This window comes from Melanotaenia boesemani, chromosome 7 (genome assembly GCF_017639745.1).
Source record: "Melanotaenia boesemani isolate fMelBoe1 chromosome 7, fMelBoe1.pri, whole genome shotgun sequence".
In the NCBI taxonomy this organism is placed as follows: Eukaryota; Metazoa; Chordata; class Actinopteri; order Atheriniformes; family Melanotaeniidae; genus Melanotaenia; species Melanotaenia boesemani.
In genome coordinates this window covers 32288684-32308748 of record NC_055688.1, presented here as the reverse complement: position 1 = coordinate 32308748, position 20065 = coordinate 32288684, and the positions used below count along the sequence as shown (strand labels likewise).

At 38.3% G+C, this 20065-nt stretch overlaps 1 protein-coding gene across 2 annotated transcripts in view; it reads right to left on the bottom strand.

Moving 5' to 3' along the window:
• Positions 1 to 20065, bottom strand: part of tenm2 (teneurin transmembrane protein 2) — a 210893-nt gene that overhangs the window by 155246 nt on the left and 35582 nt on the right. For both annotated transcript variants that reach the window (XM_041990535.1, XM_041990534.1), the window contains exon 2: positions 4085 to 4437. In XM_041990535.1, coding sequence (XP_041846469.1) covers positions 4085 to 4310 — 226 coding nt within the window. In that variant the 5' untranslated portion in view covers positions 4311 to 4437. The remainder of the gene's footprint in view (positions 1 to 4084; positions 4438 to 20065) is intronic.

The window sequence follows — 20065 nt, the reverse complement described above, 5'->3', positions numbered from 1 at the left end:
GTTCCATGATAGCACAAGATGTTTCACTTATGGTGCATTCACAACAGCCCGTTTTGATTTGAATCCTTGTTCATTTGGTTGGAAAGTCCACTTCGTTTGGTGAGGAGTGAATGCACAAATAGTCTCTGATTAAGGACAAAGTAGGGAACTCTGGTTCATTTACTAATGCAGATCTTGGTCCACTTAAAGTGAACCAAATGCAGGAAGCAGACTTAAAACCAAAGGGCTTTGTGGGTTCAACACAATTGTGGGTAAAAACAACCAAGACATACACACAAAGTCAGATGTGGAAGAACCCGGTAAAAGTTCTGATAGAAATATGGTCAAACTAAGAACTTTAGGATCTGATGAAGCTTCATGTATTTCACTGATGTGGTGGAAAAAAAGAAGTTGTCCTGCAATGTAAGACATTATGTTTTAATTAAGACTTTAGTCCCTTAATATTATGACTTTATTCTTGAAGCCTGTAAAACAAATGGTAAATGGTCTGTATTTAAATAGCGCTTAACTGTACCTGGAACGATACCCAAAGCGCTTTACATCATACATCACATTCACCCATTCACACACACATTCATACACTGATGGCGGAAGCTGCCATGCAAGGTGCTCAACCACGACCCATCAGGAGCAATTAGGGGTTCGGTGTCTTGCCCAAGGACACCTCGTCATGAGGATCGAACCGGCAACCCTCGGGTTACAAGACGACCGCTCTACCTTGCTGAGCCATGGTGGCTTCACTAGGTAGATATAAACCATTGTATTTGCTATTGTTTCTTGAGTGAGGACAGTCTCTATTTTTTTTTTTTTTTTTTTTTGATTGGTCAGATGTTTCTCCAACTGTTGGCTGCAGCTGCCACGATTTATTTCACTGAGGTAATTTCATTAAACCTGATGTGTAGGTGGTGATTATAGGGGTACAGTGGGCCAATTCAATAAATGTTTTTCTGTGCAATTAATAACTAAAATGTTTAACATCTGTTTTTCAAATGTGTAGTTAGAAGTAGAAGTAGTTAGAAGAAGATAAGATAATGTACATACAATATATATAGGAAAAGTAAGTTAATGAGTTAATTTAGAAGGCAGTGCTCTGTGGAGTACAAAACTATTTTAAGCACCTATCATAAGTAACAAAAGTTTATAACTTTATGATCAAAATAACTAGTAACATACATATTAAATTATGATGAACCTGCTTTAGATTTTTTTATGTGATTAAAGGTATGTTAATTTACTTGATATACTTACTTTATGTGTGCCTAAACAGTACTGTATGAGCGCACACACACACAAACACACACACAAACACACACACACACACACACACACGCACACACGCATGCACACATGCGCACGCACACACACACAAACCAACTGTAAAATATTTCAGTGCAAATATTAGTGTTGAATGACTATTTCTCCAGGTGACTTGGCTACCTGCAATACCTGCAATCTCAGCAATAGTTGGTGTTAGTCCATGAGAATTTGTATGTGAACATACTCAATGACGGATGAATCTAATGACAAGTGTAAGTGAAAATCAATATGCATTAGCACACCAGAGAACTGTAAACAGGCTTGTGCTTCAGAGAGCCATTCCAACAAAAATAAGTCTGAGAATAGCTTTGGTTAACCATAAAACTTATCAAAAATGAGCAAAAACACCACAATAACACACCCATTCACTAGAAAAACATTATTATAATTTAATCAAAGTCTATCTCATTTTTTAATGTGGCCCCATAAGCCATTAAAAACTAATACTGTAGGTCAGTTCAAACAGCAAAACTCCCTTTCAAACCATCTGTTAGATCCTCAATAAAACAAAAAAGAAATGATCTGTAATCATTCTCATGTATGTTCAATTATAGCTGTTAGTAAGGAAAATTAAGTTCTATCTATATTCATCTGACCTCTAAACAGCAAGCTATTATAAATCTAAGACTTCTAGTTGTTTCACGTTCACTGGCTACAAAAACAATTTTTATTTTAATGATTATGAAAACTTGAACTGCTGGTTCTCTCACAGTATCTTTCTCACTTAACTCCCTCTCTTTCTCCATCCTTCTAGCACTACTCCTCCTCCCATAGTGTCACAGTCCATATGGTGCTGCAACACTGTTGGTCTCCTGTGGCCACACTTCCCACGATGCATCTGTGACTCTGGGCTTTCGATGGAGCTGATAGGCTGAGAGAACTGTGGTATCGACCAGCTATCGCCTGGTGTGAGGTCAGCTCAGTGCAGCGTTGGAGTGTGTCCGAGCAGCACACACCACTGACTTTTAGTCTATCATGGATTCTGCCAATCAATCCTCATTTTTCAGTCCTTACCTTTGCCTCTGTAGAAGTATATTCTTTTGTTGTACGCCTTTCTCCCTTACGAGTGTACCTTTAAATATTTTCTTCTTTGAACTACTGTCAGATTGATCCATTTCTGGAATTTCTTCAAACCATACACAGTGGAATAAGAAACCTTGGTAGCAAGTTTACCTTTTCAAGTTATAATGACAATATTCCATTTGGAAAATACCATCAAGGACTCTTTACTGCGTACTTTCATTTTTCTTCAGTTGGATTTCAGTGTTTTTGTACTTTATACATTGTTGTTTTGCTCTGAGCTGCCTTCCTCTGTCTGCATCCATGCAGAGAAAACAGAGCTTAGCAGAGATCAATCCCATTGAGTCTGACTCCTTTCACTAGCCAAGGATCAATACTTTCTGTTTCATGTCCGCTTACAAACTATGCACATGCACATACGTACACACAAAGAATTGAAAGACATGGCTATGAGAGCTGACCCATCCCTTTAGAAATGACCTACTGTATCGGCCTATTGGCAAACTTGCTCACCAGAGGATACAGAAGTTCATTATGACAGCCTTCCTAGAGCTAAAGGTCTGCTTTGGCCCTCCTCAGCAAAGAAGCATTTACAGCATCTGATTACATTAAGCGCTGAACAAAAAGAATCTTTGAAAAACACACACAGTTGTGAAAGAGAATAGAGCTAGAAACCTTTTACACAATCATGTAACAATGTGATTGTTCAATATGTGATAGAAGATGTGAAATGTTTGACAGAAACACAAAACTAGTAGGACACTTAAACTACACTACTATACCTGGCTCATCCACATGTGCTGGAATAAAGAATCACTTCCACTGTAGAGCTGCACCAACAGCACAGAACTGATCTAATCCAAGAGTTTCTAGGTTAGCTGCAGCTAGAAACTTTTATTATATGCATAAGCTAATTTTTAACTTTTTATTACACCTGTACCTCTTGGCACTATGCTTAATGCTATTAGTTTTATATAGAAGAAACTATGGCTGGGAAAAAGTGGCTTTTTGAGTTACAGGAACTAAGGCTTGCATCAGTTACTGGTTATTTTAGATTAGCATAAAGACTGAAATCTGGTGACAATTGTAGTTACACCAGTACGATTTTGAAGTGTGTTAAGTGGCTTTTTTTTCCTTTTTAGTCAGTCTGGCTATTTTTTCCACTTCCACAAGGTGAAAATATGCTTGAATTAATTTGCACGGGTTAGGTTAGGTAATTTTTCTTCTTTTTTTGCAGCATTTGTTATGAATAAGTAGAATGCAAGACAGAGGTGATTGGTAAGAAAAATTCAGAGAAGGCGTGATTAGAAATCTTCTATGTTTCCTTTTACATCTTGCAAATTTTGTACAGTCTCTCCATCCTGTCCAGAGCCTTTCCCAGCAGCTACTAAACGAGAGGTAGGGTGCACTCTAAACAGGTTGCCAATCCATCGCAGGGCCATTTCATACAGCCTGGGTACAGTATTGTGCCTCTTAGTGGAACCATCATTAACAGGCTTAGTACAGAGCGAAGGACATAAACAATTATATCAACAATGGACATGGCTGTTAACATGACTGTTAGGTTGGCCTAAGTCTTGAGCCGAGTCAGCTTATATTTTCATCTAAGAAGGTAATTAATCAATGACATTTGCTGATGTACTGAACTAATGCTAACTTAATTTTCCCTTCAGATGTCTTCAGACCAGCACAGTGTTGACCAAACTCCAAACCTAACTTAATGCTTAACTATTTGAAAGGGACCCACCTTGCCTGGAGTACTCATCAGCTTCATGGTGCACCAGGTCGGTCACACAGCCGCCGTAGTGAAGCCTCTGCTCGTGGTCAAAAGCTTTAAGTGTCTCACTGGAGCTGTACGACTTCTGGGTAGGCACACGACACTCATCTGCATCAAGGGAAGAGGTGTTGTACTGGGATTCTTTGGAGCAACGACCCCTTGTCAGAGAGCGGTGCCTACGGTCCTTCAGATCCATGCTGAGGTTGGAGAAGTGGGTGGGAATACAGGAGGATTAAAAGTGGATGGTGAGGGAAAGGAAGAGAAGGTAGTGGGGGGGAGATAAACTAAAGGGCCTCCGTAATGTCAGTCTCCGCTTCAGTCACCTGGAAAACAGAGATAGGAAGAGAAGGAGATGGAGAGAGTGGACAAGACAGTGAAAGGTTGGTATTAAATTAATGGATGCACTGCTGTGACTCACTCTTGCCTTGCACTCCCTGTAGAATATACAGGGAAGGTTAGGTAAGAGGAAACACTGCGAATGGACATTTGAGCAACCAGGCAAGTATACAACGCATTGGAGTATTGATGTAGGATAAGTTAGGCTATTGTGGAGAGAAACAGAGCTGCCAGCTTTGTGGTCCACAGAGATAGTCAGCCATCGACCGCACTGATGAAAAATGTTCAGCCGGCATTCAAATCTATTACATAAAAACAGAGAGTGACTTAAATATGGTACAGTCAACCTGAACTGATGTCAGTGATGCATTAATACTGCAAATGTGGACAGAAATCTGACAAGAAAATGAAGGAGTCATGACAAAACAAACAGATAATCTAGATTAGAACAAGGTAAAGGGCAACAAAGAAAGTAAAGAGTCCAGAGGCAACAGGAAGGATGGAGAAAGAGGAGAAATGACTTGAGGGCATTGGAAGTCTCTCCCTCATTATCAGAGTGAGAATGAATCTAGCTCCCTCAGAGGCTGTAAGGGATAATCAAACACACCCAAATGCATACATACACATACACACACACATAGAAACGCAGAAAACTCACACAGATGCTTGGACTGCATACAATACCAGAGCACACAAGAAAACTGTATCACCTGAACTTGACATAGGTGTAAAGCAACTTGTATCACAACTATACGTGTTTATTATGACATTTCCTCTTCTGATGCCTGATCTGTACATTCCTGTTGCAACACCCTCACATTTTTAATCTCTTCAGCCTTACACTTGTGGATGCAGATTATAAATGATTATGATGCTAATAAAGCATGATACTAGTGGAACAGCCTTGAGCTATGCATTGCACTTGGAACTAAAGATCAAAGTAATACAATACAAGAACCAACAGTAATTGACAGGACTACTTCCAGCAGTTGCCTGGATCTGATATTCACGGCGATAAATAGGTCATCCATGGTTCTATTACTTGAGGCTAAGGAAAGTGTGGTCCACCCACGACATGACAGCGCAGCATTGTATTTACATCACAACAGCTCTTAGTCTGAACAGCATTTTTAATATCAGAGCAGGAAAGGGCATTTCTGGGGAAAAAGCATGATGTGATTTAGAATATGTGTTGTCTAATTGTGTGCCGCATCAGAAGAAGAATGAGAAGAAAGAAAAAAGAGAAAAGACTAGAAAAGAATGGGCCAATCTATTCAATGAGGGCTCATTTTAAAATGCTTGGAAGGTTGTATTGAAAAGTGCCCTGCTATGTCCATTGATTAACAGTAGGTATTAAGTCTCATAAAGAGCTCATTATGCTCAGGCATCCATCACTCGAGCTATTAGGAGTTCAACCTTAATGTGTTTGTTCCTTGAATAGAGGATGGGGAAATAGAGTTGGATACTGGCTCAGGAAATGTGGGGACATTTTGACTGGTGCAAACAATGGACTAGTACAAATGGCTTTATGTAGCATGGCTGTTTGGGTCTATCATGTGTATGGAAGTGAATGTTTAGTCATGATTGTGTTGGAGGAATGGTTTAACATTTTGGGTTACTTCATTTATTCACTTTTAATAACATTTCCTGATGGGCTAAAAGTCAGTTTGGATTTAGCAAACTTCCTACTTGTCACATACTGACACTTTCTGCCAGTTTGGAATTCACAGAGTACTATAAAAACATCATTTTTGGAAATGCAGGGTTTCCCAAAGCTGGAACGACTTGATATGATTTCATTCATTATCTGTACTGCTTAGTCCATTATGGGTAGTGGGTAAGCTGGAGCCTATCCCAGCATTGTAACAGGTGAGGGGCAGGGTGCACCCTGGACAGGTCACCAGTCCATCGCAGGGCCAACACATAGAGACAAACAACCACTCACACACACAGGCTCACTTCTAGGGAGAATTCAGAGTGACCAGTTAACCTAACATACATGTCTTTGGATGGTAAGGATGAAGCCGGAGAACCCGGAGAGAACCCACGCATACATGGGGAGAACATGCAAACTCCACCGAACCGAACCTTCCCCCAGCCGAGGCTCGAACCAGTGACCTTCTTGCTGTGAGGCTGCGGTGCTAACTTTTTTGAACTCTCATTTTCATCTGCTGGGACACTTTAGAAAAATATCTGTGATACATCCAAAAACCCTAATCATCAATTGATACATTAAAAATATATTCATAGGATGTATGTCCCTCCCAGGTGGTGTTATGCTATGAGGGTCACCACATCTCCCAGTTGTGATCTATGCCCACTTAATGCCCAGGGATCATTCATGCATGTTTATTGGGAGTGCCCTGACATGGATAAATTCTGGAAGGAAATAGCCCTCATGTTTGTATATTTGTACTGACAATGTGGGGAAGGTGGAAAGAGGAGAAAACTATGATGTCTATACATTTACATTCTGTAGATCAATTGAATAAAGAGTTTATTAAAAAATCTTATTTTCATGTGGATAATGTATGATTCACCAAAGTATTTTGCTTCTGTTTAAGCTTTGATAACGTTGACTGAATTTTTGTGGGAAGTTCTGGAAATTGGAAACTGGAAATGATGTTTACAGTCTGTTTATTTTAATTATTGTAAGATATAATTCATGTTAAAAAATAAATAAATAAAAATTCTGTTCTGTTTATATCTTACCTTATATTCTCGTTTATTGGCCAGACCACCATCTCCATAGTTTACAAAGATATACCAAATGATGCAGCTTTAGTTAGATTATGCTTGTATCACCTCTGTGCACTGCCATATACTGTGTACAAAGACATGTGTGGCCTTGTTTTATTTGCAGTTTGTCTAATGTGCAGAACACCCAAAGTATATAAATACAATGCTGAGTCTACAGATGCATCTGTCCTTCCAAAGTGTATGAATGACATCAATGTCATCACTTTTCTAGATGTTAAATGTTCAAGTTAAGCATCTACATCACCACTTATCAAGAATTAAACTGTAAGTTTTTCTTTTAGAACAGAAAACAAGTAAAGATGATGTAATAATAAAAGTTTTGAGCCTTTATCTTTAACCTGTAATGCTATGTGCTGAGAACCAGTGTAGCTATGATGTCCTTTGTCATAAGACAGGCTGGATTTTTACTGCCTTCAGTACCAATGAAACCCAAATTTGTCATTACACTGGATCGGATTCTTTTTGGTGGTTAGCCCATGTGCTTCGTGTTTTCTCTACCAAACATGCTGAAGTGAGCCTTGATTTGTGTAGTTATATACACCTCAACAATGACATTTTTAGCTACTTCGTACATGGACATTTCCCTTCTGCGATTCCCTGGAAACCCCATCGCGGTTAAACCACCTACTTCTATGACTCACTGGCTGGAAAGTAGCTGCCAATTGGATATTCTAAGGGACATGCAACTCTTAATGATTAGATCTATAAGTCTTGACCCTGAGGTTAGCTTGGGTAGGGATTTCCATATTCAGTAATGAAGTATAATTATTACTGACTTGTGAAGAAATTAAGTGTCCCAAAAATTGCATTCACTCACAATGTCACAGTTTTGCCCCTCTAAGATAGGGGGTAAATTTAATATAACTTAAAGGAAGAACATTATGCACCAAAAATGCCTCGCATTAGCTAAAGTTTTTAAACACTGCTAACACAAACCTGCAGTGCAACCTGCAATTAACTGTTTTCTCACGAATGAAACAAAAACAAAAACCACATTCTGATTCCCAGTTCAGATTTGTAGATGCAGCTTTTATAACAATTTTACTGGTAAGCTTTTATTAAAACTACCCAGCCATCTAAATTTCAACAGAATAGAAAAAGGAAGTCAAATGACATCATGGCATTGTAATGTAAGCTTGTACCAACATCCCTATTTTTGATGCTGATACACAATTACATAAGCTTTTTTATTTTTTTATTTTTTATAATCAGCTGGTAGATTTGCACTCTGTCACAGTGAGAGGGTTGTCAGGACTGACCGCACTTTATGACATGGATGTACTGCTTTTGAACCTTTTCACTGTTTTTCTTGTGAAATGACACGTGCATATACATCCATTTAAACCATACAACTACATTTTCTACAGAGGACTGAAAGTTGCTTTAAGACACATCTAGAAATACCTGCTTCATATCTTAAGGTAAAAATAAAGCTGTTATAAACATCTATAAAGTTTTTTTTAATATCTAATTTACCATGCAAGTTTTACATGTATTTTTAATGCATTATGTTTGTGTTCTTGTCATTTAGTGTGGTTTTGGACTGTCACTGTTTGTCAACAGAACATATTTTATGCTTCTGTGTGAAAAGAACAAGTCCATTTATGCTCTTTTTCTAACAGGAGGTTTTGAGGGGGAAAAGTTATTTTTAAAATAGCTCTAGGGCCTCTTGTTTCTTGTACTCCTCAAAGTATAAATCATTTAATCAATATGTTTTTCCCTTTAAGATGTTTATCTTTAAGAGAGATTCATGCCATCAGAAATTGGAGACTGATAATGGTCCAGCAGACAACTGGTCCTAATGTTACATGCATACTTGAAGCCTGTGCTGCTCATACAATCAAGCACAAAATTACAAATGCTCTTGTCAAATTTTGATGTATGGCAAATTAATTGGAGAAACACATTTCTTCAAGCTAGACATTATAAAAAAATGGTGAAACATTCTGTATGAGATCTTATGAGATAGAATGTTTTTTCTTGAACTCTTTTTGATCACTATAATTCAAGTCATGGTGTTGTTGCAAGGTCTAGTGCTACCCAAGGCTAAGTCTTTCCGCAGGCTGCCCGATGTATTCCTTTAGAATCTTAATGAAGTCCTCTAATCCAAGGATCATCCAATGCCCAATGATCGCCACCAGTTTTGATGAAGCAGAGCAATTTTCCCAAGTACAGAGGAGGTGGTGGCATAGGTGGAGGTTGTAGCAACATTATACCTTTTCACAGAAACAAAACAAACTGAAAACAGTCACCTCCAATCCACACAGACATTTTCATCAAGACTGCAGAAACAAGCATCTGGTAATCTCTTAATTACAGAATAAACACACTGAGGTGGATTCACAAATCAGAAGTATACCGGTTTATGCTCTTTCAGATGACTCACATGCCACAAATTCGAGATACACTACCTGTCAGCTGCATGCATATTCATACAAACACCCAGACAGACTCAGCTGACAGGCAGACCAACAGATACATGAATACAAAACTGCTTAAACACCTGCATGAGCTTCCGAGCAGCTTCATTTCTTTGACAGGCAAGAAAAGAGCTGGACGAAGGAGAAAAGAGCCATGCGTGCGACCGTGAAGTGACCATGAAATCCAGGTGGAATGAGAATTGTAATTGGAAGATGACAGAGAGGGTGGAAAATTCATTTTCAAAATTACAGGGGTGGAGTTTGGGGAACGATAATGGCCTTTTCTTTTCTGCAAATAACAGCTTTAGAAGAAAAATATGGAGAGCGGAACAATGTAAATTCACTGTAACTAGAAATCACACCCGTTTAATGGGAAGTTAATGACATCAGTGGATTAGTGAGCATCAAACAAGATGGTCTCCCTTTTAACTCAATCAACTTCTAAAAGAGGAGAATTCAAAAATCAAAGAGGAACAAGTTAAGCATGGCATTAAATAAAGAAGCAGCTATTAAAAAAATGTGAGCAACATAATTCTCTGGTTTTATTACATGATTTAAATTCTTTTCTTTTACATGGAAAATAGGCATTTAATATTTGTTGCCTGGCAAATTCAGACGATATGCATTTGGAACGTTATATCAAAACAGATTTTACAGGTTAGCAGTAATAACAGCGATACATTCCTAACTCCCAAACAACACAGTCATGAAAACTGAGAGAAGAAAAGCCCCAAAAGCTAAAAATGCCAACTTCTTACAGAAACAGGTGCAATGATGCATTTATTGCTTGAAACTACCTCGGATGTTCTGTGTTTTCTTGCATCATGCCTCAAATTTCCCTGCAGAAATTGCTGCTGTGGCACCCAGTTCTCTGAACACGCCACTCACAGTCAACTGTGCTCAGCTCCGCTTATTATTGCACTGCATTAGTAATGGTTACATGTACTTTGGCAAGATACCCATTGACAATTAGCTGCAAAGATTTCCATCCAGCTACGGCTCTTATTCCTCAAAGAAATGAGCATGAAGATGGTGGGAGAGTGCTGCTATAGATGCTGTTTGGAGCCACTGCACTGTGGGAGGCTTCCTGTCCAGATGACTCCAAATTCAGCCAACCAGGAGGGTGCACAAACAAGGGCTCAGCACCTCCCTACAAACTGCAGTCTGTTCTGACATTTCCTGACTTATTCTTAAACTAGAATAAGCCTAGATAACACGTTCCAAGATTTAATTATTTATATTTTGCTTAATACAGTCATATTTTACAGTAAGCTGCACATGCTGAAAACGTAAGATTAATGATGTATAACAATAGGCAAAGATAAATTTTCTGTCAACTAATTACAGGAGTAATTACTTTAAGTTATATATGCTCTGAACCATTAGTGTTCTTACTGCCTGGTGACCTATAGTACTGACAAATAGTTCTTTTTTCCTCTACATACAGTCATTTCCAATTTTTAGTTGCTCGTTTTTCTTGCACATTTATTATCCACTGTTTTACACATGGGAGAAACAAAAGCTTTTTTATTTGTTTATTTTTTTATATTTGCTCATATATTTCCCTACAACAATTTATAATAAAGCAACAATTTTGGATACATTTTAGATCCTGAAATTCAAAAGGTTAAACATTAACTATCTTAATAATCTGTCCCTTGGTAGTTGTGTTCACTTACTTGTTAATCCTTGTTTTACACTTTCAATCAAATTCAGCCATTTTCCAAGCTGAGTTTATTTTCTATTCACTTTCACACATTATTTTCTTCTTTATGGCAAAACTTTTGAAATACTTTTCTTTTAACCAGATACAAAACAAAGAACTTGTCTTATGTGTTATCTTGATGTTGGATTATACGAGCCAGTAATTTAGCCATTACCTGGCTCATCTCATTCAATTGTCACTATACCAAAAGCAACAATCAGCCAACAAGACTGGCAGCTAAAAGCCTGATAAAACACAGCATGGAGCCTTTCCATCAGAAAATGCATCCATTCTTCCAGTAATCTTTGTCAACAGGAGATGAAGTTGTTCATTTGGTGTCTTTATCATTCTCTGACTATGCCGCTTTCTTTTCCTTTTTTTTCTTTTCTAATTTGAATGAAATTTGTATAGCAAAAGATGGCCTTTTGAAAACCTGGCACTGTTATCACAAAAGACAAAATTGTAGCTATAAAGCATTTGGCTTCAATTTTCCACTGTTTTTGTACTGCTGCTCAAATTAAGTTGTTTACACAGTTTGTTCACAAAGACAAAGAGCGGAAGACACAGAGTGACTTAGGGAAACAAAAGAGTAGATGGAGAGAGAGTGGAGAACAGAGAGGTTGCAGGAGGATAAAGAGGAAAAACAAATCCTTGAATGAGACTTGTACTCAATTACACATCATCAAAAAAGCCTGCTTGCATCTTGACTTCAGAAAAAGCTTCTCAATAAAAATCCAAATACAGTCAAGATTAAAATATTAGACTTACAAATCAACGGAGAATTATATTACATTTCCCCAATAAGCAGCATGCTTGACATCACATATTTAAAGTAAATCCTTATTATCCCAATGTATGATCTGCTCTCTTTATTATTATTTTTTTCCTGTGGATATACTGAACAGTGCACATTAGAGATATGTAATTTATCAGCAAATGTCTCCTTATGTACATTAAATTTCATTGTATGGATAACAAATTAAGCCTAAATATGTGTTGGGGAAGCTTCATTGTGAGCATCTTCATTACCCTCTGTGCTCAGACAGAAGTGTGTATTTCAAATAAACACATACAAGCATATTAATCTTCCCATTTGAAGCTGCATTTATAATGCACTTCGACCTCCATTATTCTCTCTCTAACACACACACACACACATACACACACACGCACACACACACACACACACACACACACACACACAAGCCTTCCCTGTAAGCTTTGCACTTGGCTCTGACTGAGAGGCTCCTTACCACCAGGAGTCATAAATCATGTCTGCAGTCTCGGGTGGAATTGAAAGTGCATACACAAAATACAAAAACACAGAAAAATACATATACGTAATTACACACAAGGCAAAAGAGTGGCTATGGGGAGGCTGGGATGGCTCCAGTTCAACTGGAAACTGTGGTCCATTTTGGTTCCAAGAGGTTGTGCGAGCCAACAGCTGACGGGGACCACAGGACAGGAAACATTTCATCTCTCTCTCTGTCCCACACAGCTCGCCCCATTACGTCCAGCACCTATCTGAGCCAAGGAGGTAAAAATCATACACCTATATTAAGCATGATGACTCACTGTACTCACTTGTTCTGCCACTGTTTGCTAGGGTGCTTATTTTAATCATTACTGTTTTGATACTGAAGCACTGGAGTCATTTTGCGAATTGCAAAAAGAAACAAAAATTGCTGTTAAAATTCATGAAGCTGTCAAATTTACATGATAATTGTAGGGATGTCAGAGTTTGATTACTGTGTACATTCTGAGTTCAAATGTCCTACAACATAGCTCCACAGTGCAGTGATGTGCAGAAAAACTCCCCTATCTCATTTTTAGACCCTCATTAGCAAGTGAGCATATAAGTGCATAGTAGATTTTACAAATTAGGCTGCCTTTCATCTGCACTGCCATAGAACAATGAGGTCACTTACAAATATAAAAGGAGATACATTCTCTGTAATTCAACCAGTTCTATTGGATTTATTCACCAGCAGGTTGTTATACTATATTGAAATAGAATGAAAGGCAAAAACACAGCAGACAGGCAGAATAAAAGCAGACACATGATTTTTTTCTTAGTGGTCTAATAGTTTTGTTTTTGCTCTTAGGCATCTAAGTTTATATGGAATACTTCATCTTTGCATTATTTTGTGCTTTGCTGAGTATTGTATTTGAATGAGGGAGTATCCCCTGTGATCAGCCAGCCTGACTGCGGTAGTTACGAAGCACCGCTGAGGTCATACAAGAGTACAGACCAGCAGTTACATTTCCCAAGGTTTGCTTATGTGACTCACACTTCTACTCCCTGCAGGGAGTTGAGACGGATGAAAGTTGCCACACTGATCAGGAACTGTGAACAGATCTCATCCTCCTTCAATTTTCTCCCTTATGTCTCCTTTCTCATCCTCTCATTTGTCAGGATGGAAATGAACAAATGGAGGGAGGGAGAGTGAGACAGGAGAAATTCATCCCTTTTTTTTCCCCTTGCTCTTGGTGCCTGTGTAATCTCCACACTGGGCTGCAGAGTGCCACAGAGCCTCTGTTTATTAGACTAATCCTTAAATCCACATTCTGCAGGCCTCGCAAACGCCTCGCAAAGCTCTAATCTGACTCAAAACAAAGGGATTAGAGACGACAAGGTCCCTCTCTCTGTCTCTCTGTGTCTACCAGAGTGGGCTCAGGGTGATGCACACATGTGCTGAAAAACACACTTGCACTGTTGCATCCTCTTGCCTGTCATACACATATTTGCTAAAGACTGATTGGCACATGCAAGCCCTCAGACACACGCATACACACAAATGCTTGGTGTGAACACAAGCTGGCTGTGAGACGACAGGCAGTTAGAGCCAAGGTGCAAACAAACTGGGTAATTACACATAGCTCAAAAACTCATGGGAGAAATGACGGACAAGATGAGAATGAGCTGTGGGAATGGGACACGGTGACAGCAGGGAGGATATACATGGAATAATGGAACAAACATGCTTATTTTATAGTTTCACATTGTTGTAAACACAGCTGAAGAGTTATTCGAAAGCAACAAATGTAAGGGGTCCACGTTAAGGGCCACTGACTTGTTAGATTTTACAATGTGCCAACATAATAATAATTGTCAAGTACTTATCTGTATTAAAGGACCTTTACATTTGCAACACAACACATGGTTCAAATTTACAGATTAGCTGCTGCTCTCCATGTCTGTTACCAGTTATCGTTGTATGAGAAACTTCTCTTTATTCTTTCTGTATTCCTCAAACAACTTCGCTTACAGTTTCATTCTGCTGTTTCTCAATATGGCAAATGAACAATGCAAACAACAGGCACTGAAATTGGGTTCAGTCAGTTGTTAATCCTAATTTTACACTATAATCCTTTGTAAAAGTGTGCCCATTTTGCAAATGTAGCATGTAATAGTGTTGAGAAGTGGGCTCAGTTTGTTTTGTGGCTACTTTCACACACTGCTTTGGCTCCTTATAACAAAACTTTTCAAATTATTTTCTTTTAAGCCAGACACAAAATATAAAACCAGCAATCAAATATCTAATTTTTGCCATCGGGGCCGGCGTTTAGGTTTGATATAATGCTAGCTCAGTGTACCTTGTCATTGTAAAAGAAGCAAAGACTGAGACTTTAATTAGTAATTAATTGTACATTAAGTATACAATTATTAACTAATTATATAGTGGATTTCCTAACAGTTTTTTGAGGTGGAGATTAATACCAGAAGACTCCAGGTGGATCTGAGCTTTGAGCTGAGGGTATTCAGATGGCACCAGCTGTAACACGACCCAGTTTACCCTTGTGATCAATACAATGCTCCTTATTCTTACATAACAGACAGCTTAATGAGGCCCTCCTACAGATATCTACCTCTCTCTAGAGCACCTTACTATGAATCCCCTGCCAGCAGGACTGTTGCCACAGCTTGTGCCACACAATCTGCCACTGTTTGATCATCACCTGATAAAGATGCAACCTAGCACTTGGTAACAGAACTTTATTCAAGCTGGTCTCCCTGCTGCTGTTGCTGCAAGAAGCATGCAAACAAGGTCAAACATATTCTCAGATATTCTTGTAATTCTACTGAAGCAAACATTATTCAGGCAGTGTAAAAGATTAACTTTTGACTGTTTGTAGCATTTGACACCCCAGTTTGTTTGCAATAATATAAAGGTACTAGAATTTTGTAATATTCTGAGTCAACAATATAATATATAAGGTTGAGCAGGAGGGATTTGACCACAGTGGTATCTCTGTATAAGGTTATGGCACACATCCATGCTACTATAGACTGTGCATCTGACAAGGGTGTTAACGTAGGTGAAGGTCATGCACAGTATAGAAAGGCATGGCAGTTTGCAAATGGATAATGTCAGTATAGGGGTCATAGAGCAATGCTACATGTTCTTTTATTCATTGAGGGAATTCCTTTTCATCTTCATTCAGTGGAATCTAACCCATGCTGGTGCATCTGCTGGTGTGTGCATGTGCAAGTGTGCTGGATTTTTCACCTATGCCCTAAGAGCTTGCTGGTGCACAGACAGCCAGGGCAAACTTTGCTATGGTACTGTCAGCGAGTTATTAAAACAATCGAGTGCTGACAAGCCCTGCATTCTGTTGCAGACGGAGAGGGCTTAGGCTTAATAACTCAGTGTCATGCCTTGACATTCTTACCATCTGTCTGGGTAAAATATTCAAATGTGCAATAAATGTCACTAGGGACAGACGGTGACACTGTCTAATTAACACTATGACAGAGGTGACGTACTGGAGGCTTTGGCTGGTTTTTACTGTACAACAAGCAATGCCTTTGTATGTGTGTGCCTGTGCATGCCATAACTCAACACAGAGGTGAAATGTTGAGGGAGACTGTAGCCTTTTTTTTTCCTCTCTCATCCTGTCTCTTAAAGGAAAAAGTCAGCGATTGTTTAAGTAAACAGAAAAGTGTAGCACTAACACACATATTAAAAAAGTGTAAATGACAGCAGCTATAGGGCTGTGCAACCCCAGAGCAGTGAATAAATGCCAGAGAAGATTCATTTCCTCAGGCTGAAATGTCAAATAGGGGTGAGCGGGGGGGAGACCAGATTGTCAGCCTTAAATGGGTATCTTACTTCTCATCGAGAAGGCCAAGAAACAAGCTACAGTGGTTAATTCGCTAAATTTTAATGGAACTGAATATACGATTACCTCATTTTTTAATCTGTAGGTAACAATTTTATAGGAAGGGGTATGTAAAGATGCTTAAGAAGATGTATTTATTAGAACTTTGCAAAGGCTGGCAAATCTGACCTCCATATTGGAACTTAACCATGAAGCTTTGTAGCAACCAATAATGTAATAATTTTGGCAGTTCTCATTGTAACAAAGCCAATAGTATAATAACTTGCCAATAATACAGTCATTCATATTCTTTATGAGAAAACTGCACAAAACTGCATATATTTCTGACAAATGCTTATTTATGTATTACAAAGTTTTTGGCTGTCATCACGTTTTCAAAGGATTACTTTTTCATGCTGGGCCAAAAACCATACAATAGCATAATAACTTAATACATTATTGGCTCAATTCTATTATATTATTGACTCAAAAAATTTTACTACGCTTTTGGTCGGCAAAATCTTAAAAGGCAGGATGCAAATATAAGTAGAATTAAAAGAAAATGGGTTTCTTAAGAATGAATATATATGTTTACTTTTAAGTCAAGAAAAAAATAACCCAAGATAGATAGAGAGATATGTACTTTCTTAATTCAGTGAGGGAAATTTTTCTCTAACAGCAGCAGCCATCAGGTTAAAAAAAAAAAAAGGAACAGATATATAAGAATAAAATGTAAACATATAAGGAAATAGAAAATAAACTTATTATACACAATATAAACAAGGGAAGCCCAAATAAACACAAATAAATAAAATAGCTATGCACACAGACTTCATATAATTATGATTATAGTCTGTAAAAATAAATAATAAAAAAACTGTAATATCAAATGATCTATTATCTATTTCATGTACAGCATTTTGTGATTTTTATCCGTGATAAGCGCTTTATAAATAAACTTTACCTATTTACTCACAAATAGTATGCCTGCTTGATTTACAACAGCTGTTTGGAATCTACAACAAGGCCTGATTAGCATGCAAACCTACGAGAAAAAAGTCTTCCTGTAAGTACAGTTTTCTGCATATCACCATTAAAAACAGGAATTTTTGAGTTTGCTTGCCACTAAAGAAGAAATAAATATTAATAGAAATGATTTTTTTATTCTTGGACTTATAAAATGTGCATCATTAAAAGACAGTTGCTCTGATGTTCTGTTCAAATCACAGAAGTGAGCTCAACCAGTGCTTGTTAGCTTAACCTGCACCAGCTGACCTGGGTCCAAATCACCCTTCTGGCTCTTCTCAGTCAACCTTCTCAGTAAACTGAGAAAATGTACCAATCACAAAAATGTTTTACCCTTCATAACATTGCATAATGCACTCTTTTTCTTAATTCACTTGAATTGCCAAACAGCTGTTAGTACTCATTTTATAGACAGTAACCTAGTTGCATTGGATTTTTAACTTAATTCAAATTTTCCCAGTGACTGACATTGTTGCAAAATACATCCACATACAAAAAAGAGTGGAAAGTGTCAGGACAAGGATGCCTCATGCTCCTTTCAACATTGTCATTGACTGGGTCAACATCAGATGATCAGCACAGAGGCATTAGATGGACTCTTTTACACCCAAGAGGGCGCAGTTTTGATCAGGCTCCCTGTGTTAGTGGAAGCACATGAACTGATGATGATACGTCCCACGCAAAGAAAACAAAAGCACTGCAGAGTTCAAACTTTCTCTGGTCATTATCAAAAACAACTCACACATTCAATATAAAAGATGAATGGATGCGTTAAGTGATTTTTTTGATGACACTTCTTACACTATTCATGCTTTTTCTGCTTAGCTTTCCACATTTTTTAACCACTTCATGAGCAAATAAGTGTAACAGCTGTACGTTTCACTATCAAAAACATGACTAAAATTAATCTGGGTGCAAAAATACAGATGGACACCAGAGTGTCTTTTAGCTCTTGACGGCTCACAAATACACAGCTCTTCTTCTGTGTTTCCCACTCAGTCGCTTCTGTTCTCACTTCCCTCTCTCTGTATTCTGTGAGAGGCTGTTGTATGAAGCACCTTTAATGGGTTTGTCAGGGATATATTGGACTTCAGTAGGAGATTTGACACGCTGTGTGTGCAAGTCTGTGCACATATCTATAAGTGTGTGTGCTTTTTAAAATGCCATGTAGGGTTCCATATTATGGTGCTTTTCCACTTGTGTTACCGTGTGCACTCACACTTCAAAGCCATTAGATTCTATACAAAATCCTGAAGCTGAGAACTTTGAAGCTGAGAGCAGTGCAATCGACAGGCTGGTCTCCCACCGAGCATGACTTTCTACTCTTGATTTCTGGTACAGTACCATTCTCAGCTGGAGCTACAGTTACACTTTCACATGCACATTTTTAACTCTGTAACTTTATCAGTTCTCTGCTACCCACACATGGGTGCATCTATCCCCATGTGCATGTGTGGCACCAACATTTCAGAGCTCTCTAAGGTTTGTATTGTTTGTGCTTGCATACTGTAAATGCCTCTAGTGCCACCAAGTCATCATCTTGGAGTGTTTATGCCTTTGGGGCCAATAGAGGACAGCCCTGGCTGCTTCATCACCAAAGGCATAGCTGAGTGGTCCCATTTAACATGCTAGATTTAGCTTCATTAAAGGGGATGTGGCTGGGGAGGCACACAGAAGAAGTGAAATGAGGGGTAAGAAGGGAAGACTGAAGAACAACTGCTAGGCATTTGCAAAGGCCACTTTGCATTATAGCTGGACAAAAAAAGCCAAGGCTGTCACATAAAGATACTTTATAAACCAGCCACATCCCTAATGTCTGTTCAATAGAGAGAAATAGATGGATGAATGAAATTAATGTAGCAGCTGAAGTTAGATTAAAGGCACACCACACTGGGTAAAGATTATAGCATCAGGAAACTTCACAGAGGGATTTGAAAGCTACCCCTAAGGATACAGTAAGTTGCATCAAAACAATGGTAGACAAAAAAAGAAAAAAAAAGAAAAAAAAAAAGCTAAATTAATCCAAAAAGATTTATCAAAAAGAATGTGTCCACCCCCAAATAAGAACATGAGCAATATCCCCAATGGGATAGATGTGTTATATAATCTTCTATGCAACAAGTGCTCTGACTGCTGGTTCTTTAAAATCTTAATTCAAGAAATGTCCCACTTTGGCATGACAGAAACAAATGAGCTATCACATCCAATTGGCATATATTTGTTTTCTGTTATGGCAAATAAGTTTGTAATATTGAAAATAAGAATAAATGACTTGTCAAGAAGGATGTCGTTTTCTGGTGATGAGGGAGGGAGAGAGAGAGAGAGAGAGAGAGAGAAAGAGAGGGGCTGTGGTAATTAATGCATTAATGTTTGTGAGGTTATCTCAGACTGGCTGAGGCCATGAGACTGGAGCTGAATAAAATAGGTGCAGTTCAAAGAATACGGTATGGTAAATTGATCCTTCAAGGTCAAACACAAGGTTAATTTTTACCTTTAAACCCAACTCTGATCCATTAAGAAACACTTCAATATACATGCACATAAGAAAAAGTCCCATCAGGGTGCTTGAGGCAAATAAACTAACACAAAAAAGACTTG